This window comes from Danio rerio, chromosome 23, assembly GCF_049306965.1.
Source record: "Danio rerio strain Tuebingen ecotype United States chromosome 23, GRCz12tu, whole genome shotgun sequence".
Classification (NCBI taxonomy): Eukaryota; Metazoa; Chordata; class Actinopteri; order Cypriniformes; family Danionidae; genus Danio; species Danio rerio.
The window spans coordinates 43,400,859-43,414,934 of NC_133198.1; the positions used below are offsets into that span (position 1 = coordinate 43,400,859).

The 14,076-nt window shown below is 37.8% G+C and overlaps 1 protein-coding gene across 4 annotated transcripts in view; it reads left to right on the forward strand.

The window, feature by feature from the left end:
- Positions 1 to 14,076, forward strand: part of ghrhrl (growth hormone releasing hormone receptor, like) — a 77,165-nt gene that overhangs the window by 49,767 nt on the left and 13,322 nt on the right. For all 4 annotated transcript variants that reach the window (XM_073938745.1, XM_073938743.1, XM_073938744.1 and 1 more), the window contains 3 exon segments: positions 45 to 105; positions 7,852 to 7,921; positions 9,533 to 9,624. In XM_073938745.1, coding sequence (XP_073794846.1) covers positions 45 to 105; positions 7,852 to 7,921; positions 9,533 to 9,624 — 223 coding nt within the window.

The following is a 14,076-nucleotide window of genomic DNA, read 5'->3' on the forward strand; positions in this document are numbered from 1 at the left end:
TTTTAACAATAATCTTTTTGTCTGTCTCTTGTCTATTCTGACAGGTGTTCCACTGGTCTGCATTGTCCTTTGGATCTTCTCCAGACTGTATTTTGAAGACACTGAGTAATTACACATGTTTCTTTTTTTATACCTTCTTAAGTGGTCCTCATTCATAGTTAAAGGTGCAGTAGGTGATCTTTAACAATGCTAACAGCTTAGCATAAATCTCTGAAGCACAGTCCCTCCCCTGCCGTCCAGAGCCCCGCCTCCTGAAACAAGAGCATGCGCACCTTAAAGATGACAGCAAATGAACCCTCTCGTGTGTTTAAAGAGACTAGTGCTTGTCCAGCGGCGTGCAGGAATTACACTCATTACTAAACCGAACTGACATGCTATTTCAGAGCAAATATTTAGAGTTGCATGGTAAACAATATAGGGAGATTATAGGGAAATATTTTTTGCTAGTCTCAGCCTGTAGTTTCAGTATCATTTTCATGTCTTGTGCCACCTTGTTTGTATAGCAAATGTATTTGCTCTCATTTCTGGGCATAATGGTCTGAAATGGAGGTTTATTAAGGCACATTGTTGAAAAATATACCACACCAGTGTTGTAGTCCTTCCTGTATGCATGTATTCTCAGTACTCCTACTTTTTTCCACGAGCTGTTTGGGTATTACGACCTCTAAGGATCATACCCTTGGTATACTCACTTGTTTTGGGGATTAGACTTCCCTAATGTTTGTGTATTGAGTTTGAGTATTTGCTAGGGATGTAACAATATTGTAAATACCGTCATACCGCAATAGTAATTTTTTTCAATATTACTGTAGTCGCATGACTCAATAAATCTATATTTCTGAGAAAAGTTTGCTTAGGCGAATGAAGTGAACGGGGGGTAGCGGGAACTACAATTCCCATCAGCCTAGGCATGGCCATCATCCTTCTGTTCTGCGGTCTGTTGTCACTACAGATGCAGTAATGCGGAAATGGAGTGTGTTGCTAGTAGCGGCGAAGAAAAAGAGCTGGAAATAATCGAACCTAAAGCGGGTTTTAAATCGGATGTGTGGAAGCATTTCGGTTTCTTTCTAAAAAGATACGAAAAAGGAGAAAAGGTGACAGACAAAGACAAAAACAATATGCAGGGACTGCCAGACTGTGGTGAAATATAAGTTGGGGAATACGACTAAAAACAGTCTTAGGGACTGCAGAACACAGCACACTTGTTAGATTGATGCAGACATTGACTTGTAATAATAATAATAATAAATCGTTTCATTTATATAGCGCTTTTCTGGGCACTCAAAGCGCTTTACACAATGGGGGGGGAAATCTCCTCATCCACCACCAGTGTGCAGCATCCACCTGGATGACGCGACGGCAGCCATTTTGCGCCAGACCGCACACCACACACCAGCTGATTGGTGGAGAGGAGACAGAGTGATGATATGCCAATCATGATATGGGGAGGGTTAGGAGGCCATGATGGACAGAGGCCAGTGGGCAAATTTGGCCAGGATGCCGGGGTTAAACCCCTACTCTTTTTCGAAGGACATCCTGGGATTTTTAACGACCACAGAGAGTTGGGACCTCGGTTTAACGTCTCATCCGAAAGACGGCGCTCACTGAGCAGTATAGAGTCCCCGTCACTATACTGGGGCATTAGGACCCACACAGACCGCAGGTTGGGCGCCCCCTGCTGGCCTCACTAACACCACTTCCGGCAGCAACCTAGCTTTCCCAAGTGGTCTCCCATCCAGGTACTGACCGGGCGCAGCCCTGCTTAGCTTCAGTGGGCGACCATGTGAGAGTTGCAGAGAGCTAGCTGCCGGCTACCCGTATTTGTTGTACCGCAAAGAGACCTCTATCTCACTCATGGCTTGTCCTCTCAAGTGGTGGAAAGACAATGCACAACGTTACCCACTGCTGTCAACCTTGGCTAAATCATATCTCTATGTCCCAGAAACCTCAGTCCCAAATGAGAGGGTCTTTTACCAGATTATAGTTATATGATAATTTTCCTGAAAAAACCCATCTCTATATAAGTGGGTAAGTCAGTGATTAAATGTTGAATGTGATGAGTTTTCAACAATACTAAATTGAAACTTTATTTTTTTATGTGGTTTTATAGTTTTTTGTTATCAAAATTGAAAAATTGAAGTTCCTGTTTCGAAACTTACAGATAGATGGCTAATTTGTATGTCATCGATATGTTCAGTGCTAAGGTAAATAAACACTTTTGGCACTTTTTTCGAGTCTTTTCATTAGTTTTGTTTTTCCTGTAAATTATTCAATAAATACCTTACCGTACCTTTCATACCGAGGTATTATCGTACCGTGAAATTCTGATATCGTTACATCCCTAGTATTTGCGTTTTTTGAAGATCACAACAAAATCAGCTGAATGATGTCTCGCTGAAACGTTCAAGTAAAATTCTGAAACAGCATGGGCGTCGCTTAAGCCCTCCTATATTTCCGTTCAGCCCCCTAAAATTTTCGCGAATACCTTATGAACTGTACACTACTAAATGATCACCTCAGTCTTCTTTAAATTTGATATGAAAACGGGTGGCAGAATCCCGCTCCTGAACTTGTTTTTCAATTAGTCAGCTAACCACAGCTGTGCAGACCGTGAGCACATGGTGTGTTTATCAATAGATTATTAGAATATCTGCATATTTGCAGTTCTTTGCTATAGAAACACTTGTTTCCTCGGCGCTCCCCTCATCAGCACAGCTGTTCCCTCCAGTGAAAATGTAACTCTTAACAGACATGTCGCTGTTTATTTCATAATTAACAATGCAAATAAAACCCAGTGCATGTGCATTAATCATACATTCATGCACAGGATTAAACACAGTGACAACCACTTAATGAATGTTCATTTTAACTGCATATCTGAGTGACATCAGAGTCAAACATCATGTGTTGTATCATATTAAAAATTATTTCCTATTATGACTTATATTACGATAGTGAAATATGTAAATTAGCCTGTAAGTTTTGAATATGTTTATGTTTATGCCATTATGAATTTAAAAAGCAGCAGTTTTATTTAATACATGAGAAAAATGAAGAAGTGTGCTTTGCTTTTGTTTTCTAGATTAAAAAAAATCTGTACATATGTAAATAGGCTCATATACATTTAAATACAGCTCAATATACTCTATATACAATATACTACCATTTTCCGGGTCTGCTGGGGTCACTATTAGCTAAGCATAAATAATTGAATTGGGGTTAAAATGAATAAATTTGTTTAAATATTTTTCTTTTTTAAATGGATTGTTCAATCAAAAAGTGAAAATTGTCATCATTTACTCAACCTTTACTTGTTCCAAACCGGTTTGTCTTTTTTTAATTCTCTTGAACACAAAAGAAGATATTTTGAAGTAAGCTGGAAACCTGTAACCATTGACTTCCAAAGTATTTGTTTTAAACCTACTTTTGCAAAACTTTTAAAATTTGGATTGGGTGGGTAATAGTACACCAACCTTTTTTAGGACTACACCACTCCATTGACCAACTAAAAGCTGGTCTAAAGTCAACATTGCTTTTTTCTTTTGTTATAATAAGAGTGTGTTATTGAAATGCACCTCTATACATGTGTACACATTGCTTATTACACAAACAGGGATACGCAGCAGCAAGAAAACATCTATAAATATAAAAAACTAAAGGATTGAAATGTAAAATTATTATTATGAGCATAAATAAAATGTAAAAAATGACCCCCCTCATGCCTTCTTCACTTCAGGGGGATTTGGTAGAATCCAGATCCTTCGTAGATGGTCTGTTTATGCGCTTTAACCTTACACATTGTCTTATGTGCACTGTTGATGCATTGTTATTTTGAGTCAACTGAAATAGACCATGCCATTGACCAACTAAAAGCTGGTCCAAGGTCAATATCACATGTTTTATATATATATATATATATATATATATATATATATATATATATATATATATATATATATATATATATATATATATATATTTTTTTTTTTTTTTTTTTTTTTTTTTTAAAGTGTGTTATTGAAATGCACCTCTACACATGCGTACACATTGCTTACTAGACACACAGGGATGTGCAGCAGCAAGAAATCATCTATAAATGTCAAAAACTGAAGAACTGAAATGGAAAAGATTATTATTGTGAGCATAAATAAAATTTAAAAAATTACCTCCTCCCATTCACTTCAGTGGGATTTGGTAGAATCCAGTTCATTCGTACTGTAGATGGTTTGTTTATGCGCTTTAAGCTTACGCATTGCCTTACACTCATTGTTGACTCGTTGCTATTTTGAGGCAACTGAAATAGACCACACCATTGACCAATTAAAAGCTTGTCTAAAGTCAATGTTGCTTTTTTTTTGTTATTTAAAGAGCTTGTTAGTGATATGCATCTTTATACATGTGTACACATTGCTTATTACTCACGCAGGGATGTGCAGCAACAAAAAAAAATCTTTAAATATCGAAAATTAAAGCACTAAAATGTAAAAAAGATTATTATTGTGAGCATAAATAAAATAAAAAAATGACCTCCTCCCATGCCTTCGTCACTTCAGATTGATTTGGTGGAATCCAGCTTATTCGTAGATAGTTTGTTTATGCGCTTTAACCTTACAAATTGGCTCACACATGTTGTTGACACATTAGTATTATGAAAATTGAAATAGACCGCAACATTGACCAACATTAGCCATTCACTTCAGGGTGATTTGGTGGAATCCGGCTTATAGATGGTCTGTTGATGTGCTTTATCATTATGCATGGCTGCTTGAGAAGCATTTTATCCACCATGTAAATAGTGAATGCGCCATGTTGTGACCACAACTCGCTCTTAAAGGGAATGGGCGATAATACTCTGATTAATTTGATGCTTTTTTTTTTGTTATTATAAGAGTGTGTTATTGAAATGCACCTCTATACATGTGTACACATTGCTTATTACACACACAGGGATACGCAGCAGCAAGAAAACATCTATAAATATAAAAAACTAAAGGATTGAAATGTAAAATTATTATTATGAGCATAAATAAAATGTAAAAAATGACCCCCCTCATGCCTTCTTTACTTCAGGGGGATTTGGTAGAATCCAGATCCTTCGTAGATGGTATATGTATATATATATATATAGATATATGTATATTGTGAAGTAGCCGGGCTTCTTCCCTTTATCTCTGGCGACCGCACTGGTTCACACACACCCAGACGCTCACAGACACGCACATACATACGCACATACATATGTCTACTCACCTCTCCTTTTCCTCTCAGTATGCTGCTAGTGACAAAGGGCCCTGTCATCTCGCACGCATCCAGTCATCCATTCCATATCTCCATTTTCCCGCAGGTTAACATTAAGCATACATTTACACACACCTTTATGTTCGTGTCTTTGTGTTTTTGTTTCGTCATTTGTCCGGGAAAGTTGGTCTTCAGTGTTGTGCCGGCCAAACCGAGCGAGCGAATGGCGCCGGCTTATGACGTCACCGGCCGCGCCATGGCAGCACCAATCACAGAAGCGCCAACCGTACCAATTGTTTGTGTTTGTAGGGTACAGCCAGCGTTGTAGAGGAGCGATTTATATGTCTTTAAACCTCTGATTGTTGGTTGTTTTATGTATGTATGTATGTCAGATATTATTAGTAGCTGTGTGCTTGTATATTTAGAGATGCCACATTTAGATGTTTAATGTTGTGATGTAGAAGTTTACCTGAATTTACCTGTTTATGGTATGCTCCAAAAAGGGGGCGGAGTCTAGCCTTTAAAAGGAGACGGCAGACTCAGAAACGGGGTCAGTTCACCTGGCTAGCGAGCGTGTTGTGGCAGAACCGTAAGCAATTCCCTTTATCAATCTATTGTCTGTGTGACATAGATTTCTTTCGTATATATTGTAGATATATTGTTTTGTGTTGTATATATCGTATTTTGTTTTTTTGTTTTATTGAGTTGTTACTTTGTTTTTTTTTGTACATACCTTTTGGGAAATAGGTCACTGTACATTTATCTGCACTGGACTGTTTTACGTTATCCTTGTAAATAAACCATCTTTTTTACACTTCTGGGATAAGGCCATCATTTTTGAGAACTCTTTATCTTTATTTTTATTTATTTTTTGCTGGTGTTGGGCATCCCACACCTGGTAGTGAACCCATTCCGGGTCCATTACATAATTACTCACGGCGGCACGGGAACCATTCTGACACGCACCACTCTGTAGTGAGCACTATCACCGCTCGAAGCTCACAGGGTGCCACAGCAGGTGGCAGTAGTGAGTTTGTGGGTCGCGGGCCGTCGCATATATATATATATATATATATATATATATATATATATATATATATATATATATATATATATATATATATATATATATATRTGTGTRTATATATATATATATATATATATATATATATATATATATATATATATATATATATATATATGTATATATATATATATATAAAGTGTGTTATTGAAATGCACCTCTACACATGCGTACACATTGCTTACTAGACACACAGGGATGTGCAGCAGCAAGAAATCATCTATAAATGTCAAAAACTGAAGAACTGAAATGGAAAAGATTATTATTGTGAGCATAAATAAAATTTAAAAAATTACCTCCTCCCATTCACTTCAGTTGGATTTGGTAGAATCCAGTTCATTCGTACTGTAGATGGTTTGTTTATGCGCTTTAAGCTTACGCATTGCCTTACACTCATTGTTGACTCGTTGCTATTTTGAGGCAACTGAACTAGACTACACCATTGACCAATTAAAAGCTTGTCTAAAGTCAATGTTGCTTTTTTTTTGTTATTTAAAGAGCTTGTTAGTGATATGCATCTTTATACATGTGTACACATTGCTTATTACTCACGCAGGGATGTGCAGCAACAAAAAAAAATCTTTAAATATCGAAAATTAAAGCAGTAAAATGTAAAAAAGATTATTATTGTGAGCATAAATAAAATAAAAAAATGACCTCCTCCCATGCCTTCGTCACTTCAGATTGATTTGGTGGAATCCAGCTTATTCGTAGATAGTTTGTTTATGCGCTTTAACCTTACAAATTGGCTCACGCATGTTGTTGACACATTAGTATTATGAAAATTGAAATAGACCGCAACATTGACCAACATTAGCCATTCACTTTAGGGTGATTTGGTGGAATCCGGCTTATAGATGGTCTGTTGATGTGCTTTATCATTATGCATGGCTGCTTGTGAAGCTTTTTATCCACCATGTAAATAGTGAATGCGCCATGTTGAGACCACAACTCGCTCTTAAAGGGAATGGGCTAAAATACTCTGATTAATTTGATGCATGCTATGCTCAAAAAACACCCATAACTCATTAAGAGATCAAGAGCAACCCTTTTAGACCACCCTTTTTTAGCCAGAAAACACCTTAGCACTTGCATAGCATCACAGAAAAACATCCGGAACAAAATAGAAGCAACTTAAATCATTAAGAACACCATTACAACCACATAGAAACACACTAAAGCCATGCGGATACCTTAGTAAATTCGGAGCAACACAACATCCATTGGACTGGATTTAACATATCCAAGCATTACTTATTTTATTGAGAAAAATATGCAAACAAAACACATTTTGGGTTTAAATAAAAGCTGCTCTGGAGTGCAGTTTAGAGAAGCTGCATGACTTGGATGACCTTTTCCACATTTCCATCATCTGTGGGGAGTAAGCGTACGAGTGCACTGTTTGTTATTGTATGCCTCTTTACATCCGCTCACTTCAGAGTCTTTTAATGGATGTCTGAGAGCAAAAAAAAAAAAAGGTACAGAATTTATTAGCTCTGTGTCATTCAGGCTGTCTTATTTTTCTACAGATGCTGGGACATAAATGAAGATTCTCCTTATTGGTGGATCATAAAGGGCCCCATTGTAATATCTATTGCGGTAAGGGAACCAACGGTGGAAAGAGTACTGAAAAATCATACTTAAATAAATATAGTAATAATGTAGTGCAAGTAGAGTAAAGTTATCTGTGGTAAATACTGCTCAATGTACGAGTAAAAAGTAGCCCTTTTCAATATATAAGTGTAATGAGTGAGTATCCACTGTGAAAATGATTCCCCCTTATACCCTGCAAATTAAAAATGTAGCTTAAAGTTGATGCATTTACATGCGAAGTGAAATCTGTAACCTATGGCACAAAAATCTAGCTGTGCCAATTTGTAACACTAGCAGTTTGAACCCTGAACTGAGTGACCAGGATGTGGTGCCGCAAACCAAGCTTATGCCAAACTCATAGAATACATGCAACTTATGCTTGTGTTTGAAAACGTAACATTCTGTAGTGCATGTAGTTATTGTTTAAGGTCATTCATGATTTCATTCATCATACAGTAGACATCTTTTACTTCTTATTAGTATAAATATTTGGCATTTGGACACTTTTAATGCTTCCACATGGTACATGCTGGCTGCATTTCGTAAATTGCTTGTCTGATGCCATTTGTATATGTGTGATTTGATCGGACAGGAATCTTGAGACTGATTATTCTACTTCAGCAATCACCGCAGACAGGAAAAAATAAACATACACTACCTGACAAAAGTCTTGTCGTCTATCCAGGTTTTAGGAACAACAAATAATAACTTGACTTGTAGTCGGTCATTTGGTATCAGAAGTGGCTTATATGAAGGGTAAATTCCTCTAGATTACACTTACTTTACCCAAATAAAATATTATCATGGCTTGATTTAAAATTATTTAGGACAGTAAGGTCTGACTTTGCTTAGATAAAAGACTTGTCACTTAACATAAATAATGTCCAGTATAGAATATAAAGTCATGCTGCAGTGGAAACAGAATGAATATTGTGTCTGACTCCATCATGAGCTCCATCCAATCCTGGAGCAGCTTCTTTGCTTTCAGGAGCTTTGATGTGGAGGCTGAAGTATGAGAAGGAGCACTATTCTGCTGAAGAATTCGCCCTCTCCTGTGGTTTGTAATGTAATGGGCAGCACAAATGTCTTGATACCTCAAGCTGTTGATGTTGTCATCCACTCTGCAGATCTCTCACACACCCCCATACTGAATGTAACCCCAAACCATGATTTTTCCTTCACCAAATTTGACTGATTCTGTGAGAATCTTGGGTCCATGCGGGCTCCAGTAGGTTTTCTGCAGTATGTGTGATGATTGGGATGCAGTTCAACAGATGATTCATCAGAAAAATCGACCTTCTGCCACTTTTCAAAATGACTAACTAGTAGTCAAGTTACAAGTTGTTGCTCTTACAACTGGCATCAATGACAAGACTTTTGTCAGGTAGTGTATAAATTAGTGACAACAGGTTTAAGGAAAGGTGTGGAGTAAAAGCTCTGATAAAGCAGCAAAAAGTACTCACACAAGTTTTTAAAGCTACTCAGAAAATATAATTGCTGAGAACTGGGCTCAATTACAGTTATTTGAGTATTTGTATTTTGCTACTTTACACCACTGAAAGATGAATAAACACGCTCGCACAGTTATTTTCTTCTGATGTTTTCCTGTTTGTTCAGGTGAACTTTCTTCTCTTCTTGAACATTATCAGGATTCTGATGCAGAAACTGAACCCTCGCTTGATCCAGTTCAACAATTCAGACCAGTACAGGTATATGCAACAGAAAATACACATTACACATATATACACATAGCATTGTAAAAATGCTGAGTTCCACATATTTCCTTCATGTTGTTCCAACACAAATCAATTAAAACAAAATAAGTTCACAAATTTAAGTGGATTGAACATAAAATCCGTACATATATTAATTGTAAATCTCTGTTCATAGCTAATACAACCTGTATATAATGTTGATAGTACATCCATCTGTAAATATCACCATAGTTTTTCTATAACTGCACTTTGTAACTTATACCTGTATCCTGCACTTGCTGCTTTTGCACTGCTGGTTAGACCTAAACTTAGGGATGTAGCGGTATTGTAAATACCGTCATACCGCAATATAATTTTTTTCCGATATTACCATAGTCGCATGACTCTGTAAAACTATAGGTCTTCTGAGAAAATTTGCTCAGGCGAATGAAGCGAACGAGCGGAAACTACAATTCCCATCAGCCCATGCGTGGCCATCATCCCTTGTTGTCTGTTGTCACTACAGATCCAGTAATGCAGAAATGGAGTGTGCTGCTAGTAGCGGGGATGAAAAAGAGCTGGAGATGATCGAAACCTAAAGCGGGTGTTGTCGCCGCGCGCGTACTGAATAGCGGTGTTTTCGCGCGCGTTCTGATCGGCTGTGTTGTCGCGCGCGTACTGAATAGCGGTGTTGTCGCGCGCGTTCGGATCGGCTGTGTTGTCGCGCGCGTACTGAGAGGGGAGTTACTGAAGGGCGGGACGGACGGAGCGTGTGTCGCATCGCGGGGGCACTTTTGATCATTTTGGAAGGGCACTTTCTATCCAAGACTAAAAAGGGCATGTGCACTGCACAGGTTGAGCCCTATGTGTGCACGTGCCTGCAAGTTGGGGAATATGAGTAATAACAGTCATGGGGACTGCAGAAACACAGCACACTGTTCAGATTGATGCAGACATTGACTTGTACCGCAAAGAGACCCTCTATCTCACTCATGGTTTGTCCTCTCAAGTCGGGGAAAGACAATGCACAACGTTACCCACTGCTGTCAACATGGACCAAGTCATATCTCTCTGTCCCAGAAACCTCAGTCCCAAATGAGAGGGTTTTTTTTTCTGTTGCAGGGGACATTGTAAATGCCCAGAGATACCAGCTTTTACCAGATTATATTTATATGATAATTTTCCTTAAAAACCCATCTCTATCTAAGTGAGTGAGTGATTAAATGTTGAATGTGATGAGTTTTCAACAATACTAAATTGAAACTTTATTTTTTTACATGGTTTAATAATTTTTTGTTATTAAAATTGAAGTTCCTGTTTCAAAGCTTACAGATAGATGACTAATTTGTATGTCATTGACACTTTTGGCACTTTTTTGGAGTATTTTCATAAGTTTTGTTTTTCCTGTAAATGATTCAATAAATACCGTACCGTGACATTCATACCGAGGTATTACCGTACCGTGAAATTCTGATACCGTTACATCCCTACCTAAACTGCATTTTGTTGCATTACTTGTACATGTGTAATGACAATAAAGTTGAATCTAACCTAATCTAAAACAATAATTTGTCCCCAAAAAAACTTAAGACTTGTGTTGTTTCACCTCATTTTAAATAAGTAGTTCAAACAAGCAGTAAAAGTCATTTTTTAGGGTAAGATGAAACACAGGCGAATACATAAAAAGAAAAGTCTGATGCATATACAGTGGTAAGTAGAAAGTTTCCGGAACTGCATCATATCACTAATATCATTCAATATTTTTAATCTAATTATTTGTATTATTTTTATAAATAATTTTATTGATTATAAGGATTTTTATAACCATTCAAGATTTTTTTAATCAAACATTGATGCATCACTTGCTTTTGTTTATATCTTGCACAGTTTTACCTTTTAAAGTTTATTAAAATATGAACGACAAGTGAACATGGTTGCTCTATAAGTAGATTTTATTAAGGCATGAATAAATGCAAAAAAAGTACACTTACTAAAAAATAAAGATGTTTTTTTTTTTTTTTTTTTCTAGATTAAGCCCACTTCACAATTCACACATTATGGTCTGGTTAGTTTCTGTCCTCTACTTCTGCTAAAAAGGCAATAATGGTCCAACATTCCTTACCATTATCACCAATAAAGCCTAGAAAGACAGTCAGTATATTGTAAACCAACCAAATATTCCTTTCCAGTTATCTGTGACTTTATTTTAGTTTTGTAACTATTGAATTGTTTTAAATTCAAAATTGTAACGTACATCCGTGTTAAACCTATGACTGGCGGAAAAACATATTCTGTGATTGTGTAGTCTCCACTTTTGCCATGACCTTTTTTGGCTTTAACAAACTCATCACTCAGGTTTTTCCAAACTTTTAACAAAAACTTTCCTTCTTTCCCACTGCTGTTGCAATTTTTAGCCAAGAATTATTGATCATTGAGTTATCTCGATGATCACGGATGATTTCTGTACAGGCATACCTGTTTCAGACAAAATCTCTTCAAAAGCACGGGGCAAACTGTTCGCTCGAGTCTCTAAAAAAAACGGCTGAAATTATGTCGCGTGCACCCAAAACGAACTTCCGCAAACACAGAAATAACGTCCTATTCGCCATGCACACTCACGCAATCTAGCGGACGCGTCCAGTATAAATCAGGCTTTATTTGCGGGAGTTTAGTTCTGAAAATAACCATCAATAGGTGAAATCTGTAAAGTAGTCAGCTTTATTTTTTTTTTACAATTCTTATAGTTGTTTTAAGGCTTTAAAACCCCTCTCTATACACTTTAAACACTTTTCTGAGACAGGCATTAACATTTTCATACTTTTTTCTCTTGTTTAAACACTCTTAAAGTTCAAACCTTCGTAGAAAACTAATTCCAGTATTATAGAATGAAACCAAATGTTTATAAAATGTGTTTATGTTTTTAGCTTTTGTGTGGATAATGTTAGCATTCGGCGTAATGTTCTTTATCCTGCAGTCACTGATCTACAAAGCTAAAGCACACTTAAGGGGGTCGCACATCAGATGCGCACCACACATGACATCTTTCCAGCAAGCATTTTTCTATTTTTAAAAGATGTCTAATAGATGTCTAATAGATGTCTAAACATAGACGTCTTGGTTAAAACCAGGCTAAATTTAGGCTGTCAGTGAAAACCTAGCAGGCGTCTAAAAATAGGCCAAAACTAGACCAGTCATCAGATAAACAGAAATGAATGACTACAGTTATAAAGTCTGTCTAATCGGTCTATTTGACGACTAGTCTAGTTTTGGGTTTGATGTTTATTAGATTTTCACTGACAGCCCAAGTTTAGCCTTGTTTTAGCCAAGCTGTCTATGTTTAGATGTCTATTAGATGTTTAATAAATGTTTGTTGGGTTGGAAGTAACACACACCGGACGCGCGTGTTATTTAAAATGAAAATATTCAGATGGAGCTCTGTGACACATTGCAGAATTAACAGTGTCCTGAGTCGTAGCTGGGCACCGCAGACAGCCGCCGACTTGCAATGCCGATGTGTGTACCCTGATAGAAACCTTAGAGTTCTGAAATACGTGTTGCATATTGGTGGGGTGCATCTGGTCTGCAACCCTCTTTATGGTGGTCTTGCTGTGGACAGTTATAACCCTTTTTGCATCCTTGTTGGAACTCACACTACTAGCGATTGAAGGTTTATGTTAATTTGGCAAGCTGAACGCATTCTGTATTGTACAGGAGACATGGAGGAGATTGATTGACAATGGTCTACAACCAATCAGGACGCAGAACTCACTGTAAAAAAAAAATAAACATGTCAAATTGCAAGAAAAAAAATCGGCAAAACTGCAAGGCCACAAAAGATTGAACCACCTTATAGCGAGGGACCACTTTTCTGGAAACACTTCAGCAGATTCCAGCAGTCGTCCTCTGATTGGTTTACATATACAAGATTTCTGGGAGTCGAGTTAGCAAATAATATAATCAGCCCGCCTGGAAACAAGTCTGATCCGATTAAAAAAGTCCACCCCCCTTGCTCTTTCCACTCTCACGCCGAGTTCTATCCGCCCGGACACTCGAAAAGCCAGCCACGTCCACGACTGAGTCAGAAATACACTCATGCAGCCATGTTTCAGTAAAACACATCAAACTACACTCACGAAATTCTCTGTGGCATCTGACCCGTGCCGTAAGCTCGTCCATCTTATTTTCCAGTGACCTCACGTTGCCCATAACAACAGACGGCAGGTTAGGTTTATACCATCTTCTCAGCTGCTCATCAGACAATTTCCCATTCCTCGTTCTTTTCCCTCGCACCTTTGCTCCTCCACGTCAGCCTCTCTTAGTCTTCCCCCTCCGTAACTCCGCGGGGATACCCGAGAGGACCGCACTGTGCCCCGAAGCATCCTGCCTCAACGAGATCAGCTGGTCCGGGGTATAGACAAAAACCGGATCACAACCGCTAGCTGTGTTAGCATTAGCAGCGTGCGGCAA